The following is a 25,817-nucleotide window of genomic DNA, read 5'->3' on the forward strand; positions in this document are numbered from 1 at the left end:
TTTAGTGTGAATTCTACACCTGCCAGCATGTGGCCCCAGGTCACTGGTGTTTTTGCCTACTAGCTTAACTCACGGTTATTCTGAAGTGTTTCCTTCTTTCATCTTGAATATCTGGGCCTGAATATTATTTTTCACATATAGTGCCACACCCCCTCCTTTCTTTCCTTGGTCTATCTATCTTGAAGCATGTGTAGCCACAAACATTACATTCTTTTCCATCATACTCTTTTAGCCAAGACTCTGTAGTTCCTCCAATATCATAGTCTCAAGTCAGTACTGTTGCCTCTAGTTCATGCATTTTACTTCTAATCCTTCTTGCATTAAGGAGTACATCTACATCTTACATTGAATATGAAGCTGCTAAGCAAATGGACACATCCAATTTCATGTGCGTTTGCTTGTAACCTTAATATTTAGGACATCATGCACAGTTTATGATCTTTCTATCACATCAATTATGTCCACCTCTTCATTTTGACTACTGTGGGTGACAATATCTGCAGCAATTTCAGCCGATAATAATGGAAATTAGTCTACCAGAGAACTAAAACACTGCCTCCTGAAAGAAAGGTTGTGCTCTTGAGAAGCTGTTTAAAGAGTTCATTCCATCTTCTCATAATCTCCTCAGTAGGTGAAAATGTTCACCATTTTTGATAAACACAGAAAAATTAAATGTGAAAGATGTATATTGATTTATTGTACAACAACAAATACACCACAACAAATAAACCAGTGAACAATGAACAAGTAAAATTCTTTATATATACAGAATATTTATATCAAATTCAAAAACATCCAGTTATAAGGCGATCATGTGGGTTTGTGCTTATTGAAGTCTAGGAATGTGGTGCCTCTCTTGAAACAGTCTGCCATCATTAAACTGGGTATGCAGCCAGAGAAGCAATTCCACAGTGGTTGTTTCTATGTCGTGCGATTCGAATGTAGCCATCTTCTCCAAATTCTTTGCCCCAGCTGACAACAAGGAAACAAATATTATATGGTTAGTGTTAACAGTCATCAGGCCTCTGAAAAATAGTTTCAGATAGACAGATTATTACGCTGGCCTTCTTTCTTCCTGGGCATTCCTATTGGCCGGACTGGTTTGGAGGCAGGTTATAGCTGGCATTCATGACCAACATTATCTCTGCCTTTGTTTTCTGGTCTAAGAATATCAAGATAATTCTCTTATCATAATATGTTTTAACATTTTTATTGCACAACTTATGACGATTTTTAGCAGTTGTCAGTTTCTTTGTTGATTGTTTCCAACACTGGTTGTACTTCATGTTTATACCGGTCTATTTTCTGAACTCATTTAATTTAAATCAGTGTCGCAGTGGTTAGAGTCTACCCGAGTCACACTGAGTTCAAGGTGGGAACCAGCCAGTACCGCCGCTCCCTATACACAGAGTACGCAGTCTGCGTAGGGCACCAACTCCCAGGGGGGCACCATCCCAGCTGCTCAAAAAAATTGTTTTTATATATTATAATAATAAATTAATATTAATAATATACATATACAAATAAACAAAAATATAAACGTATATATTGCATTTTACGGTGAACACAGAGTAGGCTAAGCACACGTGATGACGCGCGCACCCTCATGTATTTACTTTTATTTGAATAAAGTTCTATTTTGGCCCCTATAGTAGGTGTTTTTTTATTATTTTATTTTTACTTCCGTAATATTTGGGGGAGGGGGCACAAAAGTAAATTTCTGCTTAGGGCACCCATTTGGCCAGAAGTGGCCCTGGAACCAGCCCTGCATAGGGTGAAAGATGAGAGAATGTCAGGTTACTGGTGAGAGTGGGCCATTTGCAGGCATAATAGATCTTGGCAGTCAGGTGTGAGAGACCTCAACAGTCCTTGGTTGGGTGGCATACCTCAGGAGACTATAGTGCTGCTACTGACCTCAAATTATACTGTTTTAAGCAAAATTGACACACCTTTCCATCTGCAGGTTTTGGCCTAATTTCTTTCTCTCAATGCACACCGCTGATAACACATCATTCGTAGTAATCTCTAACCTGTTTTTAACAATCCAGTAGTCTTCTCCATCAGCAGTGCCATACCCCACCAACAAAGCATCATGGTTTGGTATTGCCTGGCATTCTTTATTGAAGTAAATTCCTGAAAGACAATTAATAGAATACTTCATTGTTGGTTATGAAAGCCTAGTAGCTTTTACAACAACATTAAAAAATGATCACATGAGAGCATAGGAAATTTGATATACGAGGGAAGACCATTCAGTCAATAAATCTCATCTGTTTAGCTATTAGCTAAGCTGTCCTAATATCTCATCCAGAAACTTTTTAAAGGTTGTCAGGTTTTCTGCTTCAACTCAGCAAAAACGAGAATACTTCAATAACTTATATACTGAAATGTGAGCTTTCATAAAACGAAGAAAAAAGAGAATATCATTGCTGGATACCCATTCTTTATGGAAAAAATTCTGTGGCCCACCATTGTCAGGGGTCTCTGGCTGATCAAGGAAGTGCAGTTCTTTTTATAAACTAGTGCAGCTCAGCCTCACAAGTATAAGAAAGGACAGACAGCAATAGAGTGCTTAATGGTGAAATGGGCTGAAGCACCTTCAATCCTCACCATGTAGAATGTCTGAGTAGGTCAGTGAGAGGGAAAAACGAAAGAGAAAGAAACAAAAGGAAAAGAAAGAAAGAAAGAAAGAGTAGAGTCATTAAGGTAATCCAGTGTGAAAAAGAGACTAAACCGGTCGGGAAAAGCCCTGTAGAAGAGCAAGCAAGGAGAATCATTTTAGGGACCATCAGCTTTGCTGAGCAAGAGGCAGCAGGGACAATCAAGGACTCCAAAAGCTTTCTGTTGGTTACCAAAGGAGGTGGCAGGAAGAGAGAGCTCGGCTCAAGCGGATCAGCGGGTGACTGACAAAGATGGCTGGAACAGACAGTAGAAAGGGGACAGTTTTTTTGGATGTATTACACCTGTTTCATGAGCCTTAACAGAAGAGCAAGGGAGACAGAGAGAGAGAGACAATGGAGAACAAGTCCTGTAGAGTGGCTGATTCTGTGAATGACCCCTGGATTTTATCTATTTAATCGGTTTCATTAGGATTGGTATTATTTTTCCTCACTGCACGCTTTTATGGTTATTTATGCACTTCTTAATGCACAGAACTTTTGATACTGTATGTTATTTTAATAAATACACACTGTACCATTATCTTTTTGTGTCCTTACTTGCCCTAGTCCATCCTTGGTAACAAACTACTGATGCTCTGAATAATGGATAGTGCCCATGGGATGTAGGCACAGAACATCACAGTCTTAACTTTAACAATCTATATAAGTGCATTAGTGCATGTTTTCTAAACATGTTTGTTTTAGGTCCATTCAAACTGTTATCTTCATAACATTTTAAAATACATTAAGATTCAACAGTACTTTTATATAAGATTATAGTTATTTTTAGTTAATTAAAGAGCATGCATAAGGTCAGGATCAATGACTTAAAATGACCACTACTGGGGAAAATATTGTCACCCTTGCTCGTCAGAAAAACAGCAATGTATTATCTTCATAAATAAGATTTGCTTCTATAAAAAATGCCCTGTTATAAAATAAAGCTCCACAGAGCAGAAGAGTCAAAAAGAGCTTCCTGAAAGGCAAGGCAATCCAAGGCAAACAAGTCCTAATCTTAGATCTAGAGAGAAGTTGAAAAATAGAGTAATGACCCTAAATCCAGAAAATTCACAAAATAATGGAATATTTCACATATAAACTCATAACTTCCATAAGTTGATTCACAATAAAGGAACATAAAACAAAAGCATTTCTGTATGAAAGGAACTGTAGTTTTTGAGAAAATCTTTTGACTCAGTGGATGACTACTTTCGTAAATACTGTGAATGCGCTGGCATTGGTCAGTTTTGTTGGATGTTTGATTCACATTGTGTTTTTTTGAATTTTTGGATTGTTTGACCTCTGTGCTTCAATTTCTGATTACTCATTGGATTTGTATTGTGACTGTGTTCATTATTGGGATTGCCAATTTTGCAATGTATTGCCTTCTGTGCCTTTGTGCGCTTCATGTGACAGAGCATTTCTGTAAAATAAATCTTTTATTTATAAAGATTCTTTGCTGCTCTTTTGTGTGACTAGTTGGGCTTTCAAGGTTTTTCCACCTTTAATGGGCATTTTGAGTATTTTTGGGACATTTTGCACTTTGGAACTATTGACTTCACAATTTATGTGTAGTTTGACTGTTTTGGATGGGATTTTATGGTTGTTAATTAATTGTATCATTATGAATGATGCATCACCACTATGATTTTTTTGGATTGCTGTTTTGTTGAAGACGCCATTATGTTGTCACTAGGTATGTCATCATGCAAAACTTTTAAACACTTAGAAGCTTGTTAACTTTTTTTATCCATGCATTGTATTTCTTTCTCTACTCTCTCAAACTTTTAATTTAATGTTAGTGGAAGCTAAAGGGGTGGTTCCGTGTGTTGGGACATTTTGTATATCTGCTATGTATAGAATCAATGTCTGTACCTGATAAATGTGAAAGTAATGATTTGACCACTTCTGATATTCCATAATTTTCTTGTTTTTAAATACAGCTCTGCTTGCTCATTTTAACTTTTTCATTTCCTAATAAAAATAATGATAATAATAACAAAATGCTGGTACCACTATGATAGAATTCAAATCCCTTAGGAGAGGTATCAATTGAAACAGATATGGGTCCAATTTTCGCAAGTGCATCTTGAAGAGCCATTTCATCACCAAATGGAATCTTGACATAGCCTGAACATGGAAAAATTTTTCTTTTAGGATTCTGGAAGCAGTAGCCTTCCTAAAAAAAAGAAGGTTAAAATACATATTAATTTTGTTCTGTCCTCTCATTTAACAGTTAAAAGCTTTTCAATCCATACACTTTTATTTCTGAGTCACTTATGAAGACCCTTCTTTTCTTTGCTGAGCTTAGTCAGGTGATCTGGCCCACTGTTTATTAATGTGGCTGATACACTTTTCTTTAACACTAATAATAATAATAATTAATTACATTTATATAGCACTTTTCTTGCTACTCAAAGCACTTCAATAAGTGGGGAGCCACTTCAACCACCACTAATGTGCAGTATCCACCTGAATGATGCGATGGCAGTCATTTTGCACCAGTACACTCACAACACATTAGCTGTTAGACAGTGAAGTAGTCAGAGAGAGATATAGCCAATTAAAGACAGAGGGTGATTAGGGGTCCAGAATGATTAGTCCGTAGTGGGCAATTTTAGATTGGACATCGGGATATACTCTGCTCTTTATGAAAGATGCCCAGGGATCTTTTATGACCACAGAGAGTCACGACCTCGGTTTTGGTCATCTGAAGGATGGTGTCATTTCTACAGCATAGTGTCCCCATCGCTTCACTGGGGCGTTGGAATCCACATTCAGACCACAGGGTAAGTGCGCCCTGCTGGCCTCACCAACACCTCCCCCAGCAGCAACTCAAACATTTCCCGGCTGGTCTCCCATCCAAGTACTGGCTGGGCCCGAACATGCTTAGCTTCAGGTGGATAACCTGTTCTGAAGTGCACGTTGTATGACTGCTGACAATAATAATAATAATGATCATAATAACAGAAATATTCTTCACTTAAAAGGAATGTGGCACAATGTAGATATTTGTCTGATTACTTATTTATTCCTTTATGTAAGAGTTTTACTGCATTGGTATGTTTTTATGTTGGTATGTCTATATCAGTCAGATAATAGATGCATTTTATGTGTTGGCTTGCTCCAGCTTGGTGACCATTATTCACATTGCATCTTACGTCATGTCTTAATGTATGTAGGCATATAGATGACCTCTGTACAAGCAAATGTATTATACACGTGCAGGAACTGAAATCAACGTCAGCACATAAAAATTCTTTTGCAATAAGTTAACTTGGCTGCTGCTGGTAATTAGCACATCTCATAGTCAATTAGATGTCAGTAATATAGAAGTCAGTAATAATCACACCAAAATAAAAAATTCTGAGGTAGTTTTTTCAAAACTCCATTTCCCTTATTTTGATTCCATGTCCCCTGTGATGGGCAATTCTTTGGAATTAGCTGACCCCTCTGCAATACTTGAATCAGCACACTTTATGCATGCCAAGGGCTTGACTAGTGTTTAAAAATTCATTTTTTCATAGTAAGTCACAATTTCTGCTATTTGTTTTTTAACATGTTTCTGTAAAATCCATGCATCATCCATTCACAAATAGCATGTCATCTTTTACTGACCTTCCCTGTATAGGTGTAGTCTGAGTCTAAGGAGATGCCATGCTGAATGACATACTTGAATGCATCTGTTGCACTTCCACCCTGACAGCCATCATTTATTAAGGAACAGTCCACTAACTGCTGAGCACTGAGTCGCAAAAGTATGTCTATTTCTTTTTTAACCAGTCCTTCCAATGCACCAACTGCGCTAAATGCCCAGCAGGAGCCACAGCTGCCCTGTAAATTCATTAACATTAAAGAAAATCAATAAACTAACAGCTTTACAATAAAATACACACATTGAAGTCTTGCTGCAACACAACTTGATATTGTTAGGAATGAAACTTGTATACACACTTAACAAGCAAAAACGTCACACATAATTAGAAATTCCTTTTAGGAAATAATTTCCTCAAAGCAACAAACAAGTTGATTAATTAATAAGGTAATACATATTATATTTAACAGAAAAAACAAATAGATGTCAAAAATAAGAATTAAATAAAAAACAAAATGGCAGTTAATTACCCAATAGCTAAAATGGAAACTAAAGGAAGGAAAATAATACAGAAACTTATACACATTACACAAAAAAAAAATCATTATTATGATATTTCACAAAAGCTAAAAAAAGAGTTATTAAAAGAGTTATTTTACAAAAGTATTGCATTATGTCACAACAATATTGCCTGCTGCTGCCATTATCGTTTTGCACACACATACTTTAGTCATCTAGTGACAGCTATTAACAGATAGAGATAAGATTAGAACACAAGTTATGGATATCTATTTAGTTTTAATCAGGTTATAGTTTCGTTAGTTTAGTACAGATGCTTTAGCATGGCCAGAGTGGTAGTGCAGAGCTGTCATTCCTGTCTCACAGTGCCAGGGCATGAATGGGATTTGCATGACACCCCATACATTAATAGACTTGGTATCAATAAGCTTACTTAACTGTGTATGATTATCTGTTTTGACGCTCATCTCATCTCATACTCTTATGTGCTTTTCCTAGTAAGGAACACGGTGGCATCAGGCAAGGCAGGTCAACCCAGATTCCTTGTCCCCAGCTGTTTTAACACTGAATCCTGGAAATGTGTCAGTAATACTTCTCAATTAAGAAAATAGATTAACTGCTTCATGTGCTGTAAAGTAAATAATGTCCACCCCATTTCAGATGAATGAAGCATACATGCACACAATGTTATCAACCATAGCAAGCAACACCTTTGCAAAGTAACATAATACTTTTGTGAAATAAAACAATAATTGTCACAAAATTATGTAAAACATTTGTGAAATAATATAATATATATTTTTGAGTATCAGGAATAAGCTTTTTGTAATCACCTAAATGAACAAAAGTTTTAAGTATGTAAATTGCAATATATAAATTACGAAACGGTACAAGGTTAAGTGGAGAGAAAGGGAAAATCTTCAAATAGCAGGTCACAATGAATGCACTGAAAACTATTACAGTTAGCCAAACATGATAACCTTATTCAAAGAGAAATATGCAATTTGAAGACCTTAATTCAACAAAGCAAATCTACAATGAAACATCTTAATAACCATAAGGAAAACCATAATTCATTTCCTTAATTTCATTAAAAATATTTAAAATAACCAGAAGTTACAGGCATGAGAATGTTAATGTATACCTGCGAGGAAGACCACTTGCAAGGTGAGCCAGGACAAACACAATCTTCTTCTTTTTGTTCCGCTTCATTTTTTCCTACTTCTATGTAGGGTCAATGCTTTATAGATTTTGGTATGATTTTTACAACTGGATACCTTTCCTGACACCAACCACTATCATTATCTAGGTTTGGGACCAGCTTCAAAATAGAGGCTGGGGAGCTGCCACAAATGCAGTGCTTCAGCAAAAAACTGGGGTTGGGACGGCCCTTTAATAGCCTTTAGCTGAATTCCATAATTGGCAGCACACCTGAGGGATTAGGAATAACAGATGGCCTTGTCCACTTAGGCACGACTTTTAACTGCAATACAAAAGAACAATTTGATAATAAACAGAATGTATAAAAGAAAAGAACCATAGAATTCGAACTGGAAACTTTCCAGATACCGTTATTACCAGAAGAGATCCTACTCCATTGGGCCCATGAGGATGGCCTTTAACCTGAAAATTGCTCTAGGGGCTCTGTACAATGGCTGAACCTGCACTCTGACCTCCAAAGATCATGCGGATAAACAATTTCCCTTTGGAGATTAATACAGGAAGGTTCCAGTCGAACTATGGCAAAAATAAAACTAGTTTAGATGATGTATCACAGCCGCGGGCATGGTGATAAAAAGTAAAGGTGTGTACAATTATGTTTTTTCTTTTCTGAAATGACATACCATAATAGTTGCAAAATGTTTAATTGAGGAAGTTGCTGTGTTAAGTGATCCACCCTAACATTATGTATAATACAAGTGTTTTTGTGTTACAAAGGATCATATTAAAAGGATTCTTTGTATTAAGTGAAATATGCTAAATTGCACTGCATATAAATATATACAGGGTGGGTCACGGAAAAGCAGTCCAATATTTGTGCCACACTCTTTGGAGTCGGCCGTAACCACTTCACGACCAGAAAATTGGCGTTTGGTGTGCGGTGTCAGGAACATGAATAGTGGGCCAAATTTTCTTCGAATCAACTGTGAATACCATGGTTTACCTGGACATCTTTGAACAATTTAACAATCAACTAACGCCAAAACAAAAAATGTACTGCTTTTTCCAACAAGATGGGGCAACATGCCACACCTCGTGCAACTCACTGGCACGGGTTCATGAACTGTTTACAGAGGAGTGAACTGTGAGCAAGGGTTATGGCTACCACATTCCCCAGACTTGTCCACATGCGATTTTTATCTGTGGGGAAATTTAAAGCAGAAAGTGCACGGCAATAATCTAAATAACCTGGATGAATTCAAGGAAAACATCATGAACACTATCCGCAGCATCACTGTTGAAGAGCTGCAAGCAGTATCAGCCAACATGATCCAACGTGCCCAAAGGTCCATAGATGTGAACGGGGACCACTTTCAGAATCTGTTGTAACTTGTGGGTAAGTGAATAGAAACAATCCACTTGCTCGTTCATTTTGTCATACTATCACCGGAGGCGGGCTACTTTTCCATGGCCCAACCTGTACAACCAAGTTAATTTCAACTAAGAAATGTTAAAATTTGCTAAATGCCAATCTAGACTATTTAGCTCCCTACACATCACTTCAAATGTTAAATCCACAATATGCCTGTCAGGGTTAGAGTAAAATATTTTAACAAAGCTGACATAATGATGATCCAAAAAAAAAAAAAATTGCTTCCTTTAGTCCTTTTGATTAGAGCGTGACCTTTGATTTAAAATTGAAGTACAAAAAAAGGGACATGAGGAAAAGTTCACAGAAGTGAACATATTAAAAATGAAAATGATTGGTTAATCCACCTGTGACTCAAAACATTTGAAATTGAAAGGACAAGACTTTAAATGATCTAATTATTAGAAATGACCACCTAAATAATAAGAATAATCAGGTGTTTACTTTTCATTGTTTTGGAGGTTTTAAAAGTCAAGTAATCTTGGAGTCACATTCATTTTTGAATGAGATGTATTTTCCCCAGAACAGTTTTGTGCCTTGTGTTTTTCTGGATGCCAGGAGGTTGCTAGGTAGGACAATCAGGAGTGTGCAATGCCTGACATCATTATTGCAATAATATAAAGGTCAGTGCTTTACACTTACAAGTTGTCAAAGTTTGTGGATACTACCTTAACACCTAGCATTATTGTTTAAGCATTTAAAAATATTTATGGTGCTGACCTCTTTTCTGTAGCATATTTAAATTTTGTTTTTTTTCACTATTTTGGTTTCTGTTGCTCTACCTATAATTCTTGCCTCATATCATCAACTCTGTTTATGAAATCTTGTCTTATCGGCTTTGAACTGGGTAGTTATATTAGCAATCCATCTTCTTCCATTTCTGTTCATAATGACTGCTTCCTTGTGCAAGCAAATTCTATCATAACTTTCTTCTTAGAATACCTGTATGGATGGCCACTCTATTTTTTTGGGATACAGTGAGTTTTTAGGTAATCACCCAATAGCCATACCATATTCAATATAATCAGTACAGCTCCTCATATTGCTTTGTCTATTACCATTACTAAACATAATTACTATCTTGAATCTGCTTAACTCCTTTTGATGCTTTGAGTGTAAAATGTGTCAGGTACATATTCATAGCCCTTCTGAGGTTACTTGCAGTTCATTTTTGCATCTACAACATGCCCATTTATTCATAATATCTTACCTTCCCATTGTTTAATTTGATATTATATTATCATTTATAATTATGAGGCCCTCTGGAGTGCATTGTGATGTTGTATGCTGCTCATGGTCCTATATAAAATAAATATTGACTGACTAATAGTTAATGCAAATAAATAGTAAGACAAAGGAAGAGTGTCAAAATTAGAGAAACAAAAAGACAACACTACAGTTGCAGAAACAGTTTCATTTCCCAGCGACTCGCTGGGATGTAACAGTAAAGGAATCATCGGTTGGAAAGTTGCTCTCATCAGATCAGATGGCTCAGCACAGACTCCACTACAGAATTTTCAGTGGGAGGTAGGAGGCTAGCTGGCTGAGGTCTCCAGGACTGTGACTGCATCCAATTTTGTTTTTGCCATTCTTTTGACTGCGGGCCTTCCATATGTTTATTTTCTCCAGGAATGCTGCTAACTGGAGTTTTTGTTTTTCTCTCCTCTGTTGTCAACTTCCCATAGTTCAACAATTAATTAAAAGACAGTTTTACACACGTGCGCATTAGAGGCAGCTAAAGGGCCTGAATGGTTGTAATTACATGTCAAATCAGGGAGTGGCAACATGCACTGATTCTTTCTCTCTTTCCTCTGCCAGTTCCAACTTCATTGAAATCACTTCTGGCTCTGGACTTTTTGACATCACTTCCACCAGTTCTCCTATATAACCTCCATTTTCAATAATATTACTCATTTCTATTCTGGACTCCAGACTGTAAAGAATGTTTTTTTATTCGCTCAAACTACTTGTTGCCAAGTATATGGAGTGGGTAACCCTAAACCTTTTTCTGTTTCTTGTGTTCTTCATTTCCACAACAGATATTTTTGGCTTACATTTATTTTAATCAGTTTTTCTGTGTATTTTAACAAATCTATGTTTTTACATGTACTAATTCTGCATTTAATAATTTGTAAAATCTGTATGTGCATTTAACTTGAGTAATTATCACAGTACTCTGCACCTGCACTCAGTGAAGAGCGCTATGTAAAAATGAATTGAATTAAATTGATTTGAATTGAATTGAACAAAACCCAATGTGGACTTACTGCATACTACCCAGGGGGGCTGGGTCATGGAGAAAACGAGGCAGCCAAAGCTGAGAAAAATTCAAGTGAGCTAAGTACTTCTTGTTTTCTTATTTCAGCGAGTGACAATCCATGAGGGGGATAGAGAGGTGTGACGAATGGTCCCATATGATGGTCATGTAGGTGTTTATGTACAGTGGGGAAATTGTATCTGAAGACAGCATAAAGGACCACTTAACCCAAATTTATATTTATCCAGCATTGTTTTAATCATGGCGAGAAAAACTTTCGTCTCATGTTTTCATCATGAATGAGATCCCTAAATTTCTTATACAATGGGCTTCATTGGAGACCCAGCACACAACATCAAATATCCATTTAGAAAATGTCAAATTACATAGCGTAATTCAAATGTCAGGTATTCACGTATATGCAAACAACATCCCAAATATGTGCATTTTGGCTAAAATATTGTTAAATAAACCACTTAAAGAAAATGTTCTTAGGCACAAGAAAGAAACACATTCAAATTGGGTCAATAGGGAAACTGTAAATGTTTGACAAGAGATGCTGGAAGATTAAAGGACAGCATCAGAGGAGTATGGAGGCAGTCTGGGAAAGAAGTGCAAGAGTAAACATGGCCAAAAATTTCTGAGGCCACTGGCTGGCAGCACTGGGCTCACTTGATGAGTTAGTGGAGTCCTGTGCTCTGTTATACTAAGTAAATGAAGAAAGAAAGATGAAGAAGATCTGCTTTTTTAATAGAATTAATGAATTCATTCATTAATTGAATATCAATGAATTTGAAGAGCATTATATATTAGAATTTCAATTAATAAGACTGCCAAAGGAGATATTCTTATTATAGTGATGGATTAAAGATAGTTGGAATATTTTAATTGAAGTTTACAGTTTCATAGGATAGATGGAGGTAAGTCCATCAATGATGTAAGTGGCTGAGACATGGGTATTAAAGGAAGAACAGGAGAAGAAGTTAGATGTGGCAGAAGTGAGAATGCTGAGATAGATGTGTGGAGTAACAAAAAAGGACAGAATAAGAAATGAAACAATCAGAGGTAAAACAAAAGTTGAAGAGATATCTAAAAAAGCAAATGAAGCGATATGGGCATGTGATGAGGGTAGACAATGAATATATGGGCAAAAGAGTGATGGGAATGGAAAATGATGGAGGCCAAAGTGGAGGTGGATGGATAAAGTGAAAGAAAATCTGAAGGAAAAAGGTCTGATGAAGAAGGAGGTATGGGACTAAGCTGTATGGAGAAGGTTGATCAAGCACATTGACACCACAGAGAAGTAAGAAAAGATGAAAAGGAAAAAGAAGAAGAAGATTGAAAATGACAGAATATAAAGCAGACACAGGTAACGTAAATAACCTCTTTTTGGTGAACATCAGTAATATGAAGTCTTATAGGTGAGCTTCAAACTTTATGTAGTGACTTGTATGTCACTTTTAAAAGTAAAATCTACTAAAGTCAATGCACAAAGGGAGAAAGCATGAACAGCACACTGAATGATGTCCTCCTCTAATCAGTCAGCTCATACTGAAATAGAAGGCCACCAAACAAGCTAAAATGAATACAAGTAAATTCAAATTTATCAATGAGCTAGAAATCATCTGCGGTGGGCTGACGCCCTGTCCGGGGTTTGTTTCCTGCCTTGCGCCCTGTGTTGGCAGGGATTAACTCCAGCAGACCCCTGTGACCCTGTAGTTAGGAAAACAGTTTTCTTATCAGCACTAATAACTTAAAATGTATGCATTTGAAAATGCGGACCAGAAGACATGTTGCATTTACCTGAGAGCGGACTTCTGTAACATATCCTTTTTCAATCCAGTTAATTGACGTTGGAAGCTTAGTATTATTATATTCATGGAAACCATACTTATTTTTTTGGATATGGGCTAAAATACTCGAAATGTCCCAAGATGTTTCAATATTTACCTGAAAAAAGAAACAGTCAATTATCCAAAGATGCTTTTACCCATTTTATAGTATTTTTCGTTATAGTAAATCAATACTAATAAAAGGCAAAGCCCTCACTCACTCACTCACTCACTCACTCACTGACTTATCACTAATTCTCCAACTTCCCGTGTAGGTAGAAGGCTGAAATTTGGCAGGCTCATTCCTTACAGCTTACTTACAAAAGTTGGGCAGATTTCATTTCGAAATTCTACGCGTAATGGTCATAACTGGAAGCTATTTTTCTGCATATGCTGTAATGGAGTTCAGCTGGAAAGCCGTGGGGGCGGAGTTTCGTGTGACATCATCACGCCTCCCACGTAATCACGTGAACTGACTGTCAACGCACTACGTAGAAAACCAGGAAGAGCTCCAAAACGCGCTGAAGAAAACATGCATTATATAATTGAGAAGGCAGCGAAACAATAAGAAGCGAGCGAGTGACATATACAACTACAGTATATTCATAAGTGCTGCTACTTCGGAAACAAAGCACGGTGTAGACCTGAAGTTTAAATTAAGTTCATAGACACGCTGCCGCTGGCCTTTGATATGCCCACTGGTAATGCGGGATACAAGTTTAATGAGAGGACGCAGGATATAAACAAGAGTTTTGATCACTTTGTAACTAAGTTAAAATTGCAGGTGAACGGCTGTATTTATGCAAATTCCGAGAGACTGTGTTTGTGGGGGATTGACAGTTAAGGCGGGTGGGGAAGTCACGTCATCATCTCCCCTCCCATTCACCTAATTTCGCTCTGAGCTGAGCTCCGCAGCTAAAGCAGTCTTATGGAAGCGACTTTGTGACGCTGCCACCAAATACTCACAGAAAAATCCACAAGTTAATACACACGCTGTCTCTAGAGTTTCTCCACACTGAATCCTCCAGGCACTACTTACAAAAGGTTACATTGACAATCGCACAGATGAGAAGCTTCGATACATGTGCTCCATAACGCATTAAAAAAATAATGCATTTAATCACAGTTTCAATTCCAAGCAAAGGGGAACTTGTGTCAATGCATGATTTCCTGGTACACCGATTACATTGATCAGCGCTTCCCAAAACCTGAGTATATAAAGACGGTGTTGGAATATTTCGGAATATATATTGTAAGCGCTGGATAGTCAAAACTTAAATATATAAAGTCAGCGTCGGAATATATAAAGTCAGTGCTGGAATATATAAAGTCAAATCTTGAATATATAAAGTCAGCGTTGGAATATATTGTCATGCTTGGGTCACAGATTTGCACAGAGACACAGGAGGTCGTAGAAACAAGAAGGATTTTTATTCAAACACATGAGCTTAAACGTGCTCCATGACAAGTCAGAGATGACAGTTCCGCTAGGAGCAGAGAGAGAGAGATAAAAGCAAGCAAACAATCAATTTTCAACTGACAGGCGCTGCACAAGGCTTTTAAGTTAGCGGAGTATCGCGCGAGGTTTGCATTACGCGTTATAGCGCAAGTGAGAAAGTAACGGGCAATGTGAGGGTAGTCTGTGTTTCAGGGGTTGTGGTTTGCCCAGGGGTGTCTGTATCTTCTTGGGGTGCGATCAGCCCTCCACCTCACACCCTCCCCCTCAGCTTTATTCACATTCCCGTGAATCAATCGACTCTCTGTACCAGGTTCATTTAGTCTTGATAATACGTCTGCGTTGACGTGCTTAGAACCTGGTCGATGTTTTACTGTGAAACGGTAAGGTTGTAAACCCAGAAACCATCTCATGAGGCGAGAGTTTGTATCTTTCTGTCGGTATAACCATTGAAGTGGAGCATGATCAGTTACCAAAGTGAAGTTTCGTCCCCACAAGTAATAGCGAAGCCCTCCAGCTCACAATATAAAGTAAGCGCTGGAATATATAAAGTCATAACTTCAATATATAAAGTCATCGTCGGAATATACAAAGTCAGTGCTGGAATATCCATCCATTTCCCAACTCGTTGAATCCGACCACAGGGTCACGGGGGTCTGCTGGAGCCAATCCCAGCCAACACTGGGCGCAAGGCAGGAACCAATCCTGGGCAGGGCACATGCATCATTTTCAAAACATTAACCGAACAGTGTTTTTTTAATTTAGTTTTCTGAATACGTTTTTGTTAACTTACTTCAGTTCAGAGTCGTTTCAATCAATATATTTTGACTTTGACTTTATATATTCAGGAATGAGTTTATATACTCCGATGTTGACTTTATATAATCAGGAATGACTTTATAAATTCCGACGCTGACTTTATATATTCAGGTTTTCACTTTATATATTCCAGCGATGACTTTATATATTCAACTTTTGACTTTATATATTCCAGCGCTGACTTTATATATTCTGACGCTGACTTTATATAGCGTATATATGACTTTATATACATATATATGTATGTATGTATGTATGTATGTATGTATGTATGTATGTATGTATGTATGTATGTGTGTATATGTAGATATGTATGTATATATATGTTTATATATGTGTGTGTGTATGTATATATATATATGTATTTTTGTGTATATATGTGTGTGTATGTATGTATGTGCGTATGTATATGTATGTTTGTATATGTAGATATGTATATATATGTATATATATGTGGATGCATGTGTATATATGTGTATATATATATATATGTATGACAGCAACACTCATCACTCACAACAGTGACAAAACAATTACATTAACAATCATGCTAAGTTATTTTCAAAATATTTCCTTTTCTTTTTCATTACTTCTTTAACACACTACTTCTCCGCTGCGAAGCGCGGGTATTTTGCTAGTTAGAGTATAAATTAGCAGCACTGGAGATCATACTTGGGTGGGAGACCAATCTATTGTTAGAAACACTCACACACAAACTCAAACTCAACATGGATTAAGTTAACATGGACAGTCAGTCAAACCAGCAAATTCCTGACATGTGTAAGATAAAAACAAGTGGACACAGGGAGAACACACAAACTACACAAAGATGGTGACCAATATGGTGGTCTCTGGGACTGTAATGAAGCAGTGATTAGCACTAGGACAGTATGTGTCCTCAGTGATCCATTAATCAATCTATATATCTTTTATATGCTGCCATTATCAGCACACACTATCAGAAAACATTTCCCAGACCAAATAAAAATACCGGCAATACTGAACTGGCAGAAACTTCAATGAGGCTTAGAAGTGAACTGACATCAGGTATAGTGAATAAAACAAATGTAATGCATGATTCTAGGTATTGTAGTTTGGAGCAGTGAACAGCTATAAGCTTGAAATGATTATGATATAGTACCCTCTGCTTCGTAAACATAGCAGATATGTCATTGGAAAATAAAGGTTCTGCGCATGGTGACATAAAAGAGCACATTCATCTCATGTACATGCTACATAATGTTTTTGAATGTTTGCAAATCAAAGTTGTATTTTGTAAAGAAATGCCACTTCTTTTCTCGGCTGTAAAATTCCTATAAGGACACTTTTCCTATCTTCTCATATAATTCAATATAAGCTTGTAAAGCTCCTGTATTATCAGTAAGCAAAGGTGGGTGTTGCATCTCTACAGTACTTTGAATATGAAATTAAAGTCATATTTATTAAACTACCATCAGAAGTACAGCACATATTTAAATATACACTGTAGATAATTTTGTGAATCAGTTGTTTTCATATATGAGAGAAGCAGCTGATATCATGAATGTAAGAATTTTTCAAAAATAATACTTTGGTATTCTCAGCCTACAATGTGTGGGATGCATTTTGATACATGTTTCCAGAGGCATGAGCTTGCTGAGATAAAGTATAAAAGATAAACCATAAAAGAGAGTTGTATAAGAAGCCAAGGAAGCCACATATATTTTAATTCATTCATTAATTTCTCGAATCCATTTCATTCATAACCAAGCCACACTGGGGGCATGGAAGCAACAGCATCCAGAAGAAGCTGCGGAAACTTCACACTAGCAATGACCCAGCCCAGGCAGGAACCCTTGTCTCTAGAGTTAGGGTACTCACTGCTGTTCCATTGTGTTGTATTTTTATATAGCACAGGCTTATTATGTTAAGATGATTTTTTTCAAAAACATTGCCTGATAAGTAAGGCACAACCAAGGAGAAGCTCCATAGAAAAAAAACATTTGTAGATTAATTAAGAGTTGCAAGAGACTAGTTTGACAAGTTGGCTCCAAAACCAAGTCATGTCTGAGTCAAAAGTGCTTAAGTTACAAAACAACAAATCACACAGGATATGGAAGCAAAGTACAATAGAAAGAATAAAGTAGGACCAGAGCATATACATCCAGAAGATCACAGCACAAGCCAATACTGGAGAAAAACCACAAATGTGTGCAGATGAGTACATTAAACAGGCAAACAGAATCACAAGAGGAATTCATTGAGACAAAGTTGAAAGACATATTAATAAATAAAATAAAAGAATACAAAATGCATTTTCCTAAAGAAAAGAATGCTTTCTGAACTTTCAATGAATAAAAAGAAAAAGTCCTCTGAAATATGCATGCTTGTAATGTAAATTATGATATATCCTCAAGTGATAGTGATATTACATTTGATTATATCATCCAAGAGAATGTAGGATTATAATATTTGGTATGTGAATAAGAAGGACAGATACTTCAAGGTAAAGCTGTAATACTCAATAATCATAGCGCTGTAGGGCATGTTGATTAGCACATCTAAGTATAAATTTCCCTCGGCTCTGTAAACATGACAATAGACCCCTGCGATGGTGCACTGGATTAAGTTCAGGCGGATTTAGATAGATGGATGTTTCATTGCTTCTAAGTTAAGTTTCTGTTGCTGAACAGACACATAGAACAAATTCCAAAAATCATCAAGCTGAAACATTATTGGGTCTTACCTGATCCCCCATGCCATTCATTTGCATTGTGTAGGTTTCGTATCCGTGCATGAACATCAAGTTGTGTTTATTGATATCATATAGGTTTCTCTCCCAAATTCGTCTGCGATATTCCTCCTTGCTCTAAATGAAAGGAAAGGGAGCAATAAGTCACAACGAATGCAAAACATGTTTAGTTTGATTGGTTAAGACATTTTTCACTAAAGGTAAAATGCTTAGTTTTAAATAATGAATTAAATGCTCTGAAATCATTAAAGTGTATGAACATTCAAGATCTGTTTTTTGAACAGTTATGAGCACAATATTGCACTTTATATTATTTTCAAAGCTCTAATTGCTTTAAGGTCAGAATATTGCCCTTGAAGCAGTTCTGTTACAATGCCGGTACTTGTTCCATACAGATATAAAATGTGCATTTCAGAGAAAACATACTTGAAAACTTACTTCTGTTATTTACTTTACCCATTATTTCCTGATCAAGGTTGCAGTTAGTTGAATATATCCTGACTAAAATAGGCAGTAGGCTGTCTTGAATGCTGCTGAAAGTGTGGTAACAAGAACATCAGGTAGGCAGATCTGTGTTTTCTATTAAGCCAAATGAAGTTCTGCATTTTATGACATTCTTGTTTCTCATCATTAGAATTTCTTTGTACTCTGTACACATGAGCAATACTACCAATTGCTGTTAATAATAATAATAACAATAATAGTAATTCTCCATTTTTGGGTTATTATTTATATATTATTTTACTATTATTTGAGCGATGTCACATCACTGCTATTTTGTCCTTTAAACGCTGTAAAGAATTTTGAGCATGGCATTACCTGATATCCCTTCTGTAAAATGCTTTAAATCTTTGTCAATAAAACCTCTGGAAATTTAAAGGGGCCTCCAAGACCCTGAATCCATTCATTTGACTCAAGCAGAATTCACTGTTGTAAACTTTTATGATCAGGCTGTTCAAAATGTCCACTCACTACTCTACAATTAATTCACGTGACACCAAGAATCCTAAGTTAAAGTGAGAGCAATGAAAATATAACTCCAGTTCTGTAACCATATCAGATTTACATTCCTACTTTAGATGTGCCTCATCACAGTTCTAGTCTCTTTGTTTCAGCAAAGCATACTCTTTTTATACCATTTACTCAGATTAATTCATACTGCTCTCTAAAAATAGTTTTTTAAATAATTGTAGTAATTGATTTTGATTTTCCAGGATTTTCAACTTCCCTTTCTTTTCCTGATGTCTCTCTTGGGACTTGGTCGACCTTGGAGTGTTTGCTTTGTTGTATGTAAATGGCCTACTGTACATTCGGTCATCTTCTTTTCGACTAACATTATCTTTGTTACCTCTGAAATAATCTTTTTCAGGCTTTAGCTGACAATGGACATTTAGAATTAATGCTTTAAAAATGTATGCATAATGTATACTATATATTATACACTGCTCACAAAAATTAAAGGAACACTTTAAAGAAACACATTAGATACATCAGATCTCAATATGAAGTTGGATATCTATACAAATAACGACAGGGCAATGTCTTAGGAACAAAAGGATGCCAAGTCTTTTAATGGAAATAAAAGTTTTCTGCCTACAGAGGGCTCAATTGTGTAGACACCCTAAAATCAGAATGAAATGAAGATGTGGCAGGCTAGTCCATTTTTTCAAAAACTTAATTTCTGCTACTCAAAATGCTTTTCAGTATCTTGTGTGGCCCCCACGAGCTTGCATGCATGCTTGACAACGTCAGGGCATGCTCCTAATGAGACGACGGATGGTGTCTTGTGGCATTTCCTCCCAGATCTGTATGAGGGGATCCCTGAGCTGTTGTACAGTCTGAGGAGCAACCTGGCGGCGCCTAATGGACCGAAACATAATGTCCCACAGATGTTCTATTGGGTTTAAGTCAGGGGATCGTGAAGGCCATTCAATTGTTTCAATTCCTTCATCCTCCAGGTACTTCCTGCATACTCTTGCCACATGAGGCCGGGCATTGTCGTTCATTAGGAGGAAACCAGGACCTACTGCACCAGCGTAGGGTCTGACAATGGGTCCAAGGATTTCATCCTGATACCTAATGGCAGTCAAGGTGTCTTTGTCTAGCTTGTAGAAGTCTGTGCGTCCCTCCATGGATATGCCTCCCCAGACCATCACTGACCCACCACCAAACTGGTCATGCCGAATGATGTTACAGACAGCATAACATTCTCCATGGCTGCTGCAGACCCTTCAACGTCTGTCACATGTGCTCAGGGTGAACCTGCTCTCATCTGTGAAAAACACAGGGTGCCATTGGTGGACCTGACCATTCTGGTATTCTATTGTAAATGCCGATCGAGCTCCACTGCGCTGGGTTGTGAGCACAGGGCCCACTAGAGGACGTTGGGCCCTCAGACCACCCTCAAGAAGTCTGTTTCTGATTGTTTGGTCAGAGACATTCACACCAGTGGCCTGCTGGAGGTCATTTTGTAGAGCTCTGGAAATGCTCATCCTGTTTGTCCTTGTCCAAAGGAGCAGATACCAGTCCTGCTGATGGGTTAAGGACCTTCTATGGTCCTGTCCAGCTCTCCTAGACTAACTGCCTGTCTGCTGGGAGACACTGCAAACCTTCTGGCAATGACACACATTGATGTGCCATCCTGGAGAAGTTGGATTTCCTGTGCAACCTCTGTAGGGTCCAGGTTTCGCCTCATGCTACCAGTAGTTACACTGACCATAGCGAAATGCAAAACTAGTGAAAAAAACAGTCAGAAAAGATGAGGAGGGAAAAATGTCAGTGGCCTCCACCTGTTAAACCATTCCTGTTTTGGGGGTCATCTCATTGTTGCCCCTCTAGTGCACCTGTTGTTAATTTCATTAACAGCAAAGCAGCTGAAACTGATTAACAACCCCCTGTGCTACTTAACTGACCAAATCAATATCCCAGAAGTTTCATTGACTTGATGCTATACTCTGATTAAAAAGTGTTTGTCTTCTTAGGTTGTATATACTTTTCCATATTATATTTATAATTAGCATAGCATGCTTGACTACTAATAAATGGAAGTGCACTTAGATAAAGACAAATTAAATTGAAAATTGAATTACCCCAGTGGGAAAATCTGACTTCAGTGAATATTCAAATGCTGACCCCTGCAATGCTGCTTAAGCCTATGTCACATTATGTGACTTTTCTAGTGATTTTCCATCATTGGAGGCAGTCGGTGGCGACTTGTTCCAATAAAATCAGACAGATTTGATTTTGTCATAAGTTGTATGGGCAAACTCTATATTCATGAAAGCTGACAGCCATTGAAAACTCATTCAGACCCAATGCATAGAAGGCTTTGGACCTCACAAACAGAAGTGAGACTTGTCTGTTTGATATTTTGCATTTTACATACCATAACAAAAAGGACAGAAAGACAGAGACTGCTGCTGAACTTGCTGTGCCTGCGAACCCTTCAAACAGCATGGGCTCCATCAGGCAGCATGTTATTGGCTGTCAGAAAAAGGAGTTAACACGACTGTGCTGGATGGTTGGCACTCAGTTGTTAAATATGACATAAGCAGCAACTTTTATTCATTTAAATTATATAGTCTGGTGATGAGATCAGCAACTGTGGGCAGAAAATCTGACATTCCCCACAACTAGAAGTCGCATTAAATGACATCTGCTTTACTTGCTGTCTAATCTTGCTCAATTGACCTTATCCTCACTACTCTGTAGTTTCCAGTGGCTAAGGGATTTATTATACTGTTTGAAACTGTAAAAAATCATTGTTCTTCCTTGCTGTTCTGCAAAATATGGCAATTCATTTTGAATAAAGATATTGTTAACCCCGAAAGAAGTTTAAGATTTTAGACCTTTTCCTTCTTCTTACTGCTTGTTAATTTCAAGTTTTCTGGAAAGAAGGATTAATGGGAATGTCAAAATTGTAGTGGACAGCCTTAAAGAAATAATTAAAAAGAAAATTCCTGCATGCTTGATTACCTTCGTGCTGTACTTTTTATTGTACAATTTTTTAAATTCATTCCACTGCCAATCAAGTCTAGGATCTTGGGTCTGTGAATACTGTACACAAAGAGTAAATGAGAGTAGGATGAGGAACAGCATTCTGTGGAAAAAGTGAAAGACACCAGTAAGAAAATCATGCCTTCATTTCTCCATGAATGTATGTGTTTAATGAACTTCACGTTTAACTTCTTCCAGTAAGACCACAAACTCAAACATAAATCTCATTCACAAAGAAGAGAGTAACAGAATGACTAAAAAAATTAATAAAGAAAATAATCATTAAAAGAATATTCCTAACTTTAAACATAGGAACATAATGAAAACCTAAAATAACACAAAATATCATGTAGTTTACATGATTGATATTTCTTTGTATAATCTTTATGATTTCAAAAAAACTAATAAAATATCAATTTACTAATCATTAACTGTTACATTTTGTAAAATTTCTGAATGCCCTGGATAAACAAAAACATATTAAATATTTTCCCATCCCCTCATTTGTGTAATTATATTGAACATTTTGTTCCCTGTGTTTAAGATTTTGCTTTTATTTACATTACCAAATCCTTCTTATCTGCTAATCTACCTAATTCATTGCAAGCTCTTAATTTCAATAATTTGTACCTTACATTTTTGGTAGTTACATTTTTACCTAAATTATTTACATAATAATTTTTAAAAGTCTGAATTAACATAAGCTCTCCTAAATCTTGGTGTTCCTAGGAAATGTAATGATTTACTTCATGAAGTTGACATACATAGTAAATAAAAATAGATGTGTCAAAAATTGGAAATATTAAAATGTGAGATTCAACTTAAATGTTTAACATTTAAATATTCCCATTTGTAGTAGACATTTGTCATTTTCCACCTTCTGAGGTCTATAGAGTGCTAGATCCTTAGTAAATCATTATATTCATAATTACTGTTCTCAGTATAGTCTAAAGTAATAAAGTATCTATCTATCTATCTATCTATCTATCTATCTATCTATCTATCTATCTATCTATCTATCTATCTATCTATCTATCTATCTATCTATCTATCTAATGGAATCATCCCGATGTCTCTATAAGAAGGACGCTGCAGTGCTAACCATTGTGAGGAAACATCTCACAATGTGATAATTAATAAGCGTTTGTATTTATTAATTTGCAGGCACTGTCCTCATAATAAAAGAAAAAAGGCAATTGTTCACCTACTGTAAGGTGACCATCCGTCCCCGTTTTCCGGGGTCAGTCCCCGTTTTCGGACAACTGTCCCCACTCAGAAACATGTCCCCGGTTTCAGCTGGTTCACTTTTTTGAATGTACAGTATCTCATCACCAGGATAATTTGAACTCGGCGTGCATATGTGGTGTTTTGACGGAGGTTATGCTTTACCGCATCCTGCAACTTTGGCGAGAAATCACGTGATATTATCACGGTGATAAACTTTCGCTTTGTATGTGGTCTACGCTCCTCTAGCAAACCCTCCACCCCCGTCCCCATGTCCCCGGATTGGCCCAAAAAATTCTGGTCACCTTACCTACCGGTTTGTTCCCCCTGTGCATACGTGGAGTGTACGTTTTTCCATTCGAAAGATCCTCAGGTAGTAATGTGTGCCTGCTAACCGTCATGATTCGTCCCGGTGAGACCATGGTGTTTTGGAGTTACAATGATGCAAAGTATGTAACTGTCGGATTCCATTTGCGGGTATACGAGGCAGATGTGATGCGGGTGCTGCGGTGTGTTGGCTACATAGGCACGCGTGCGGTGCAAACAGTGAATACCGTATATAGTTTAGGCTTGGCGCGTAACCAGGGAGAGCAAGGGGTGTTAGACTCGGGTCAGGTGCTGGCTAACCTGGGTCATTTTGCTAGACGAAGAGTTAAGTTCAGTTCAGACCTGAAGAAGGCAAGTGCGCGAAGGATTAATATGGCTGCAGAGTGAATCACAAGTGATGGGACTGTTATTCGAATTTGTCATGGGAAGCCAGCTTTCTCTCTCCCTATCCAAAAAATACTCTGAGGAAAAGGATTCTTTTTACTTAACGCAGTTCGTACTGTGGGGTGGGGGATGGTATGGGTATGGCTGGGTTAATTGATCTTTTTTTTGGTTTGGAAGATTTTTTAAGGTGCGTGCCATGTGGTGAATGTATTTTTTTTTTATTTTGTATTTGTTTTTCATCTTCATTAATTCCTGCCGAGCTTGTGTGCATTTTCTCTGTGGAACTTTTTTTTAAAAAAAATAAATAACACCTTTTTACTTGTTATCAGCTGTATCTCCTCCCTTATTGTTCCACTGACTTTTTTTGTGGTGATACTTTATGTCCCTGAATTAATTGATTAATTTACCATAACCATCTGCTTATTATAATGTGCTAGACCCATTAGACCTAAATTGACTGATTTTGTTGGCCTGATTACTTAATATTAAAATATTACTGTATATTCTGTAATGGACTGATGTATGGATGATGTATTGATTGTAAAACTGTAACCAAGTTGTGCTCTATTATACTACAACACATTTTCATTTTACCATCCTGACATCTATGCAGAAGTCAAATGATTTAGCTTAGACATAAGTGATGTTCAGTATTTATCAACTATATTATTCACATTCTGTTATGGCAGTTACCAGTTGTACCCATTACATTTGTGCATTACACAAACTCAGTATTTTCTACCCTTTCTGAAAGTCAGTCAACTGATGCTACCGATCCTTAATAAAGTGCAGATCACTATATGATCCCAAATGGGTTCTTGAAAAAACCGAGAAGCAAAACCAAATGAGGAGCTGCAAAGGCATTGGCAATCATTCTGTTTCATGCACTCTCTATAGTTGTTTTCCTGGTAAACAGAACAAAATCTGCTGCTTGATTAGCTTATAACTGCATGTACTTTAGCTTAGATATCCTTGAGATTGTCATGAAATAATACATTGAGAAAACTGATGGTTGGATGCATGAACAAAGCCCTGCACTTTGCTAATTTATTGAATTGAATAAAGCTATCAAGTCTTGTAAATACTAGAAAATTGAATGAACAAATCACAAAATTATCCAGTAAATAAAACTGTTTTAACACAAAGTCCTACAAAAACATCATAAAATGTTACTTTTACCAAAACAAGGTTACCTACTAAAATTATTTTTAATATCTTCTTCAGTTTCTCACATCAGCATTATTCTAATTTAAATAATTTATTAGGATGTTATAGTGCATAGGTAACTAGACTCAAACACTCACTGAAAATTAAATTAAAATAAACAACTGAAAAAAAAACCTTACAAATTTTGATTAATTTAAAAATAAAATGTAGCCTACCTAGCTCTGCAATAAACAGTTACCTGCTGCCTTCTGTCATCAACA

At 36.9% G+C, this 25,817-nt stretch overlaps 1 protein-coding gene across 1 annotated transcript; it reads right to left on the reverse strand.

Annotated features, from left to right (window-relative positions):
* Nucleotides 1–743: 743 nt before the first annotated feature.
* LOC120528720 (cathepsin S-like) lies at nt 744–25,817 on the reverse strand. Its single transcript, XM_039752878.1, has 8 exons — nt 25,773–25,817; nt 22,435–22,558; nt 18,454–18,576; nt 13,425–13,571; nt 6,279–6,494; nt 4,674–4,839; nt 2,031–2,133; nt 744–972 (listed from the first exon to the last, which is right to left on the reverse strand). The coding sequence occupies exons 2-8, from the start codon at nt 22,555–22,557 to the stop codon at nt 876–878; spliced, it is 975 nt and encodes a 324-aa protein (XP_039608812.1). The 5' UTR covers nt 22,558; nt 25,773–25,817; the 3' UTR covers nt 744–875.

This window comes from Polypterus senegalus, chromosome 1 (genome assembly GCF_016835505.1).
Source record: "Polypterus senegalus isolate Bchr_013 chromosome 1, ASM1683550v1, whole genome shotgun sequence".
In the NCBI taxonomy this organism is placed as follows: Eukaryota; Metazoa; Chordata; class Cladistia; order Polypteriformes; family Polypteridae; genus Polypterus; species Polypterus senegalus.

Bases quoted from the DNA above. Each gene is read 5' to 3' on its own strand.
- LOC120528720 (XM_039752878.1), bottom strand. From the start codon at position 22,557: ATGCTGTTCCTCATCCTACTCTCATTTACTCTTTGTGTACAGTATTCA. The intron at 18,577-22,434 runs GTAATCAAGCAT...CCTTTCATTTAG, and splicing joins ATAAAAAGTACAGCACGAAG to AGCAAGGAGGAATATCGCAG. The intron at 6,495-13,424 runs GTAAATGCAACA...ATGAATTTACAG, and splicing joins TTACAGAAGTCCGCTCTCAG to GGCAGCTGTGGCTCCTGCTG.